The sequence below is a fragment of the Bombus pascuorum genome, chromosome 2, assembly GCF_905332965.1.
Source record: "Bombus pascuorum chromosome 2, iyBomPasc1.1, whole genome shotgun sequence".
NCBI lineage: Eukaryota > Metazoa > Arthropoda > Insecta > Hymenoptera > Apidae > Bombus > Bombus pascuorum.
In genome coordinates, this window is record NC_083489.1 from 1,123,846 (window position 1) to 1,133,948 (window position 10,103).

The following is a 10,103-nucleotide window of genomic DNA, read 5'->3' on the forward strand; positions in this document are numbered from 1 at the left end:
TTCGCTCCTCTTTCGCATTACTTGCCTTCACATTACCTTGGCATTAATTAACCTTAAAAGCCTTAGACTTCCTAGTAGCTGACCTTTCGAAAAGACTAGATGCCTTCATACTAAAAATACGCGACAAATACAAAAATATTAAGGAAACGAACAAGAAAATGATGAAATGCAAGACAGGTAGCCAATGAATCTTTCCGCCTAAAATATACATATGAAATATATTAACATCAACGGCCAATTTAATTGAACGAAGTGAATGCGTCGTTTCAACAAAGAGACAAGTACAACAATAAAAATAACGCGACATATCATTTCTCTCCACCGTGAACATTACCGGCTGTTTTTGCGCGACAATACCTCTTTTCTTCCCTATATTAACAAACACCAGTCAAGATCTAAGCCAGTAACTTTTCCTTAGAAATCCTACCCAGTGCTGTGGGAACAAAAAAAGGAGGGAAAAAGAACAAATCAGCTGTTCCTTCGGCGAACATGGAAGTACGCGATGAGCCATAAAATGCAAAACAGATACGCGTTGTTCATAATATTTGTACATGTCGTGCCTTTTTCATGCCGCGAAGAGGAGGAAACAACGAAGATTATTATTGGCTACCGCGGAATAACGTGAACGCGCGTGTTTGCTCTTCTTTCGGCCGGTGAATTTAGAACGAAGAACAAGTGATGTGAACGGAGGCGATGCAGAAAGAAGGAAACAATGCAAGGCCGCGGAGAATACGGATAGAAAACGGAGAAAAATAAAGGGTGAAAAGCGGAGAGTGAAAAAGGGACAGATCGGGAAGATGTTAAGGGTGGAACGTGTATCGAGTATCGCGTATCGAAAATCGATGTTCGCGCGCATGTTGTCACAATGGATGCGCGTTTGTTTGATTTCGTGAAAGTATTCATAGTCTGCGTGTGCGTGCGCAACACGTGACGACTTTCACGTTCACTTATCAAACGTTAGTCAAATAGTTTGGATCTACATGTCTATGGCATGTACCGATAGATACGAAAATAATTTTATTTATGGCTATGTAATTTCGCTTCAGCGTTATCGAGCAATATTGTATATAGATTTGTACTTAGATGTTGACTCAGTACTGTTATGCGATTACGCAATAATGTAATAATCCGTTCTATAACTAATTTCCGGTGCCATGACCACAATTCCACAGCCACGCATGTGCAAATATCCCCAAATTGTAGACCATTGTTAGAAATTAACGTAAATATCTTGTAATTAATGGATGATATAAGAAGATATTTAGGAATTAAGCAGTATTTGAGAACGTTCTAACTATCGTATCTCTTTTAATCGAGAAGACGAATGCTTCCTATTTAAAATCTTCGTACCGTTATATTTTAGAATATGGTCTATTAATTGGTTATTAATATTAATCATAAGAATAGTCTGGTAACTTGTAATTGCTTAAATTACGATAGAATGCGTGAGATAATACGTAAACTGAGAACATAGAGATTCGCAAATGTTACGTAACAAGAAACTATTCACAGCATTTCAAGCTGGCTCGGATAATAATTCAACAATCATAACATGTTACCCTCTGTACGTATAAACAGAACTTTAATGTAGAACAACAAATTTCCCGACGTACTACATCAGAATTTGTAAAATGTCTCGAGGATATATTTTCATTTTCTAAAAAGATCCGAACGATCCTTTCGCCAATATGCGACAACACAAGTACACGCTTTGAAAGAAAATTAGTTTGCAAAAGTCGCGTTCGTTTACTTAAAAAATTTAATTATCTCTTTTCGAAAAAGTTTCAAGCTTTTTAATAGTCCTAACTATTTCATTCAGATATTTTTCACCCGATAATACGAAACGAAATTACCGCTTTTGTTTTAATCGTGATTTTGAAACAAGAGCTTGAACGTCCTGAAGTGTCGATAAAGTTCCACTGACGTTTCAAGTTACGTTACGTCAATTTCGGTCATACGTGACCGAACGGATCGAACGAAGGTAATCCACGACAAATTATTTTGGGCAAAAGGAACCGCAAACCGCTATCACCAGCTAGAACTACGAAATCATTGTAACGAACAGTTTGGCACGGTCTACGGATATTTCTATCGCATAAAGCGACCACTTACGATGATCGATGATGGAGATTATTATAACTACATAATAACTTATTATATTACCCTATAATGGAAAGATAAATTAAGAAATACATGTATATAGCCACGTAATCCAAGTCGATATCGTGCTTGAAAATCAATTATGTACGTTGATCTTTTTAACGTGGCAAATTATACGAAACACGATTATAGCCATAGTTTATGAGGTGAATTAGCTTCATAAATGAACTATAATTATTCTAAGTACGCTGCTATTATCAGAGAACGTACGCACACGGCGATTATGCGAAATTTATAATTAATCCTGATTACGTTGGACAGATTGGATACTTTAAAAAACATAAATACAATTGAAATTTTTGAAACGAGATTCCAACGAAGTAGATACACATAGTTTAATCTATTACAATTTCTAACGACTATGAAAAATGACATATAGAGATTTTCATCCTTCCTATGCGTGAAAATTAGTATCAAGTTTCTTTCACGCGCAATTGCGCTCAATTTGACGATACAATACCGCTTTCCAACGTTTGTGACAACGTGGCGTATCACCAAGTTATTCTCAACGAATGAAGTTCTGTCGAACTAATAGAATTTCTGATGCTGCTTCCTCTCGCAATAAGACTATTAAATCATCCTGTTATCAGTTGGTCTCAACAATAAGAGTCTGGATCTTGGTATGAATCGCATAATCTCTATTCCACCGGTAGATATAACAATCACTGACTAAAACAAACCGTACAACTTTATGTAGCTTCATACATTGGGCACATGTTTCAAGTTCATAAAATATCAAAGAACGAACACTTCTTCATTTTTATCTGTTGTAAAAGGACTTGTCATTGGAGGAGTCGCTGTCACGAGATTTAGAGTAGCAGCTTCTGGAAGCTCCACATGAGCCTATAGAGTACATCATATTCTGATTGCTAATAAAAATACAATATATGTACCTAAAAGAAAAAAAAAAAAAAAAACAAATTGGAATCTACAGAAAGATACGTAATCTTGTGTCGATAAAATTTATTAAATACAACGCATACCAAGCTATATTAAAAGTTTTATTCGATGGTTTCCAAATAACAAATTCAGAGATATTGAACGAGAATATCGTAATATTTCAATCATCGTTTCCGTGTGGCAATAATCTCATATATTCTCCAATGATATAATTTACTGTATCAAAATCTCGTTTCATTTCAGTGACGCTGTGCAACCGGTATACTTTATTATAGTTTACTGATGTAATCGATTTTCAAATATCCGGAAATGAGCCTGTATATTGACACACATGCGTGCGCGCGCGCACACCAGTTATGGTCCATTTAGGTCAACTGCCTCTTGTAGTGCTACACAATAACATTGAGCCAATACTACTTGAGCCTGTTAGGATCATTGTCTTCGAGGATCATGTGAGCTTGCTGTTGATGTGGTTTTTCTTGATATTTATGTCCTCGACGATACACATTAGATACGTCCCTTTCGGCCAGTGCAATTCCCCAAAAGAACATCGATTTGCCATTCCGATCGGGTTTCAACGTCCCATATGGGAGATAAAGAAGATTTAGTATCTAGTTCTGTGGCAACCATCGAATAAAACTTTCATTTAACTATATTGTTGAGTTATTATGATTAATGTAGCACGTATTTCGAAATCGATTCACGTGTTGTACGTACAAGTTTCGATTTTCATTAGACTTCTAATTAAATTTTTCTTCAAATGGATTCGCAGACTGAACTCGTTTGTTTGCTTTCTTCGGTAACAATGAGTTGTAAAACATTGCGATCTGATGAATTCTTGAAGTTTCCTCGCTGAATTTTCTTCGTCGTGATTGAAAACACAAATTCACAATTCAAAGACAAATATAATTAAATTATATGTAAGTATTTGGAAATATGAGTATCTATAGGTTTAAGATATAGCCTCAATTTAGCTTCAATCGACAAGTAGAAGATTACTACTACTATTACTAACCACAGTGTGTCTCAAAATCGTTTGGTTCTTTTAAAATTGTCGTAATACGATCGTAAAGCCTAATTTTTCTTCTCGTCGTACGTAATTAATTCGCAACAGCGTGACGCTTCGATTTAATTGACAAGCTTCCACGTTGCTTGTGTCAACGTGAGACAGATTGGATACTCTCGATAAAGAGACAGTTTCTACCAACTATCTTTAGGTAAAACTCTTTGAGGGGGATGGAATTCCTGTTACAAAGTAGGAAATTTCTGCTTTGGACAAATATCTTCTGAACGACTAACTCTCGCAAGAAATATACATGTTCGAGAAAATAACTAACGACATCAAATTCAAAGGAAATGATTATATCACAGACCAGGTATGTGTTATACCAATAATTAATTGCTAGAGAAACAAACTTAAGTTAAGAATCTGAAGGAAAATTATTATGTAATATTATGTTACGAATATTTATTCGTTTATGTAACTAGATACAAATATACCAAACGAACAATATCACACTTCCTTCGTTACAGGCTGACATTTTTCCTTCCTTTTCCATCGTAGTTTTGATATAAACTTGTAGACCAAATTTTTAATAAAAGTTCCATTCAATCCGTAGAAGATTCTCCAATAATTAAAATTATTCATATCCAATGTACAGCTCACGTTTTTTACAGTTTATGCAAGTACGTATATGACTCTTCAATCATTACTTGAACGTGAAATTCGTATAACGAGTTGATGCTCGGAGTTAACGCTATCCCTGTATTAATCAAATTGATATATCTGATCACTGTCATTTAAGACGGGTAGCACATAGTTTTGCTATCTCCTACGATGGAATCACAAAGGGTGACAAGGATCCTTTGAAATCGTATTGAACGTCGGGATTGCAGAAATAGACTAGTAGGCCTTTGGTTAACTGAAAGTGAAACTCAACCAACTGAAGTCGTGGCGATGGTGCCAGCGATATGTGGATATATCGAGGCCACGTTATAGTATTGTCAAATATAACCCGACACGCTATCGTATATTTTAACGAATAATGTCCGAGATAATGGCGTTACGAGTACGAGCATTTCAGATAAATGTCTAAAATGCTTTAGGTGCCACTCGGGTTTCGCGAAGTATTCCTTTCAAATATGTAAACTCTTAAAACGACGAAATATAGTTTTCATTGCTATTTAAGATATAGCGTCTCTTTTTTTTATCCCAACTTAATTACATAAAAATATTTATTAATACCATTAGCGATATTATCAATAATACGCTTATTATGCAATTTAAATGAAAAATCTAGCGAGTTTATTGAAACAATTTACTCGAAGTATATGAAAGAATTGAACCTTCTGCATAAATGCTGAATAATTTGGAACACGTTTCTTCGGGCGTTTTCCAAAAAGTTTTGATTAGTAGTTTGTTTATTAACAATTCTGTCAATGTACCCAATGTACTGTGGGTTTTTATGCATTGATAGGAAATTTGAAACTGCAAGATTGCACAGAATTCGCATAATATGAAAAAATATGTAAAACAACCAAGGTAGGTGTAGTGTTTTTTACAACACTTGATAGATGAAAACAATTTTCTATCGAGGTTCTATTTTTTCCTTTTTTTAGTCATATTTTTAACAATACGAATTTGCATAAAAATCCGTAGTGTACCGATGAAGGTTTGAAGTAAAAAAATATATTACTGTAAAAAGATATATGATAATGCTATGTTAAAACAGGCAATGTAGCTGCCTTTATGTACTGTATATTGAAACTACATCCAATTCTACGGTAGAGTGAGCAAAATGTATGTTAGGTTATCGATTTTTTTATTCCTAACAAGATCACAAAAAAAGTGTGTAATTCCAATTCCAATTAAAAAAGGTATCGTTCAAAGAAAAGAGAGTGTCTTCCATAAAATTAATTTTTATGTTGCATCTCTACCCTTCAAATTACACAGCTTTGATTGGTAACATTTTGGATGTTACTGTAAAATTAATATTTTTCCTTTTAAATGCTTCATTCTACAATTTAACGAAATAACATGTTTTATTTTTGGCCCACTTTTTGTAAAGAAATAATTTTCTAACTTTTTGTAGGTTATCCTTTAGATAGATATACGCACAGTGGTCGTTCATACGTGCATTTTACATCAGATTGCGTTATTTAAAATGCAAATTTTTCGAAAATTTGAATTCGATAGTTTCAAAGGAACGTATTATTAGGTACAAAACTTATCGTGAAATCGGTATTTTCGTGACTACAAAATTGTGAACGTGAGTTGTGACGAACGACAATATCGCGAATGTCTATCTTCAAGTGCATCGTTGTAGTAAATGAAACATGAAAACACATATTCCCGCGAACGTGCAATTTTATAAGAGTTTTACTGCGTACGAAGGGAAATAATATACTTACGTTATCTCTCTACTTTTCGTTTAAATTCTATTAGATCGAAAACTTTGACAAATAGAAAACTATACATGTGGATGGTTCTTTTTATGTATAATACATGGCTGTTATGGTAAATAATGTGCAACATAGGAAACTTTATATCATACGAAATATTGATTTTAAAGAAGTCAAAGATTTTACTTGCAACAAGTTTTAGAGGGATCAAATTGAATAAATTAAAAATGGAAAAACATAAAAAATTATTTCGATTTTGATATAACTATGCCCTTTTATCGTATCAGTTTTAAATACCCTCAGAATGCCTAATCTAAGCAGAAAAAATAAAACAGTGGAAATACACAATGTCTACGGACTTGATCGTGTGTTCTAGTGGCCAACATAACCCCAATCAGTGAGTTGCAGGATTTAGAAGTTTTGATGGTTGACTGCATGTTTAAATATGATTATTTAAACTTAAATATATATTTGATTGTCACGAATTTGTTAATATTTCAGTTAATCTAAAAGTATTTCATGTAGTTACTCAAATACGTATTTGATTGTCACGAATTTGTTAATATTTCAGTTAATCTAAAAGCATTTCATACAATTCTTCGACTGAACGCTCGAAATCGTAGAGAACATATCAAAATCATTGACGAACATAGATCTTATTTGCAATCTTATCGTAATATCATAAGATTAGATAAATCAAAATAAAACATAATTGCAAATCATTTACCAAAAAGATCACATCAGCCGAAAGATGGCATCGAATTTGTTGAAGTTGTCACATTTTCCAATTTAATACTGATTTTCAAATCACATACAAACAGAAATTATTGTTACATGTTCGTTCCACGATTCAAAAAGCACACTTCAAAGATGGCGTGAAGAAACGCTACAGTATCGCTACCTCGTGGCTGTATTCTTCAACAGCGGTTATCTTTATACTGCTGAATTGTCGCCACCGACTTCACATTCTATTTTACCGTCCGAGTTAACGCTCAACCCGTCATTGTTGACAGTTTTCAGAGAAAGCTTCACGCAGCTGTTACGAGAAACAAACGCTCTTCCTCGTTACAGCTTTTCGCTTATTTATATACGTGTATTACATATTTATAGTTTTGTTCAGAGAATTCATCAAATAACCCTAATTGTCCACGAATTTTTATTCGTACAAAAATTCACCATCGAACGGACAAAATGAGGTATTTATCGTAAAAGCGATTTTCTTTATTCCCGTGTCTCTACGTTTTTATTCTCTACATCTCATTGTAATTTTTATACATGATTTCCAATTTCCATCTGTCCACTCGGGTAATCTTTATTTTTGGCAAATCGCCAATCGTTCCGTTGCCGTGAAAGTCGTGAACAGAACAATGTTAAATAGATAGAGGGAGAAACAGGCGGGAATCAGAAAACATAATAGTAACTGTCATACAAGAGTCGCCATTTTCCCTACGTTTTCTCTTCGAAAGTAGGCTTCGTATTATTAATTATTGCGTATCTTTCCTGACGCGTTAAATATATCGTTAATCGTCTGTTAATCCCAGTCTTTTTACAATAATTTTTCATTGCTTCCTGTATTAGAGATTTTGATAGAGACGTCAGAAATATGTATGAGTCCTAAATATATGTATACGTGGCTTCTATGACAAATATAGACGCTTATATATTATGAACTGATAGATGATTAATTATTCTAATCTTATCGAATGTTCCTTTCCTCTTATGAAGTTTAGATTACGTACAGATTCTTTTATCGTATTTTGTGCGATAGATATTAATTGAAATATTATTATGTGAAGTAAAAGGTTATATTTTTAGTTGCGTTATAACAAAATGGCGTCCCTTCATTACACAAAGAGGTATTCTATAGTCCAAGTATTATTATAACAGATGTCAATAAATTCTAATATTTCTCAGTTGATTTTTATGTTTAAATATTTTATACGTATGTTTTTATTTATCTTATCAAGTTTTGTAAATTCCACGAAATACCAATGCATTCATCGCTTTATATTTCGTAGTTGTATTTATTTTAATTGCACACAAAATCGTTAAAGCTTAAAATAGAATATATCTAGTAAACGTAATACGGTAGTTCAGTATTAGTCTTTGCTGTTAATATGGTGATTGTGCTTTGTATATTAATTATATTTATATTTTAAATAATATTGTTTTAGTGACTTTAACAAAATATTGTTTTATAGTGGTAGACAAATGACGATGAATGGGAAAAGACCATCCTCGATCCCATCCAGACATCAGTCTGAAACTGTAGCACAACATTTTGATTTAATTAAATACATTTATGATTGTAAGTATCGTACATCGCTTTTCCTTAATACTTGTAAATAAATTTTGTTTATTATTAAGATTTTCTAAATTTCTGTTTACAGCATGGAATACAGTATCAAGAGAATTAGATATGTGCCACAATCAACCGCATAGTAATTCTTCTAATTATAGAAATGGAGCATCTGTCACATATTATCAAGAACGAGAACCAAATCCCCAACTCAAAGGTAAGTCGTAGTCTTGTTGCATATGTCAGTTTTCATCTGTTCTCTTCATATGTTAATTTAATCTAATTAATGTTTTATCTGTCATCTTAGATTTTGAGCCATTTAACCTTGAAGCCTGGTGGGGACAACGCGTTGTTCAAAGTATTACTAGAAATGCAAATTCCTAGTGCCAGGCTCGACATATTGATTATAATCGAACATTCTCAAATAGACATAAGAAACAGAAAGAATAAATTCAGAGCTGCCGGAGAAAATTTTTCCATTTCTAGAAAGGATTTATTATATACTCAAAGATAAGTGACACAAAGAGAGTAGTATAGGTATAAATAAGTATCTAGCAATCAATTTTGAATCTTTTTGATAACAAAAATAGGATATTAGCAAATAATCAAAGATAAAAATGAAAGAAAGAGAAAGGGAAAGAGCAGGGTTATGGAAACATACATATTAGTATGAATATGACATTCCTCTAATCTTTTATCATATTTTAACATAATATTGCCTTTTCCTGGACCTTTTTACTTGTCGTGTTTTTAAAAGTATTTTACATAAAAAATTGCAATTAAGCTGTTTCTAAAAATGTCTTTCTAAGATTTGAGATTCAGCGCGATGAATAACTCAGAAATACAGTGCATGCTAAAACTATTTATTTTATTTGCCAACATAAGGCAAACATATAACTGTGAGTTTATATTATAAATCAAATTTTCATTATGTAATAATGAAAACCTTAGAGTAATTCGTCTTTCCACCTTTGTAATTAAAAACTTACATATAGAATGCTGAATCAAGAGCACATGAGTTATATATAAATTCTATAGATTTCGATCGAAGGAAATGTACGAGAAGGGAAGTTGGACTACCTTTTAAGGCTTATGCATATATTGCATATATGTATTTTTCCACGAATTGCATTTCACAGTTTTTAATAAATTTTTCCATTTACAAACGTGTAATGAAATCGCACTTTATTGTAAAAGAAAGAGAAAAAAAAGTAAACAGGATAAATGTTTTGAGATTCTCTAAAAGAAAGTTTATTCACGTACGAGGACGTAGTAAAGTGCACCGCTATTGAAGGCGAAAACAAATAAGTATTCAATTCGTACTCAAAATAATGTGATAATT

At 32.9% G+C, this 10,103-nt stretch overlaps 1 protein-coding gene across 2 annotated transcripts; it reads left to right on the top strand.

The window, feature by feature from the left end:
• Positions 1 to 7,441: 7,441 nt before the first annotated feature.
• On the top strand, positions 7,442 to 9,957 carry LOC132904587 (MAPK regulated corepressor interacting protein 2-like). Of its 2 annotated transcripts, none has more exons than XM_060955208.1 (4): positions 7,442 to 7,658; positions 8,664 to 8,770; positions 8,853 to 8,978; positions 9,069 to 9,957. In XM_060955208.1, the coding sequence occupies exons 1-4, from the start codon at positions 7,654 to 7,656 to the stop codon at positions 9,143 to 9,145; spliced, it is 315 nt and encodes a 104-aa protein (XP_060811191.1). In that variant the 5' UTR covers positions 7,442 to 7,653; the 3' UTR covers positions 9,146 to 9,957. The 2 variants fall into 2 exon arrangements, with proteins under 2 accessions (XP_060811191.1, XP_060811190.1); XM_060955207.1 differs by lacking the exon at positions 7,442 to 7,658 and adding an exon at positions 8,128 to 8,318.
• Positions 9,958 to 10,103: the final 146 nt, after the last annotated feature.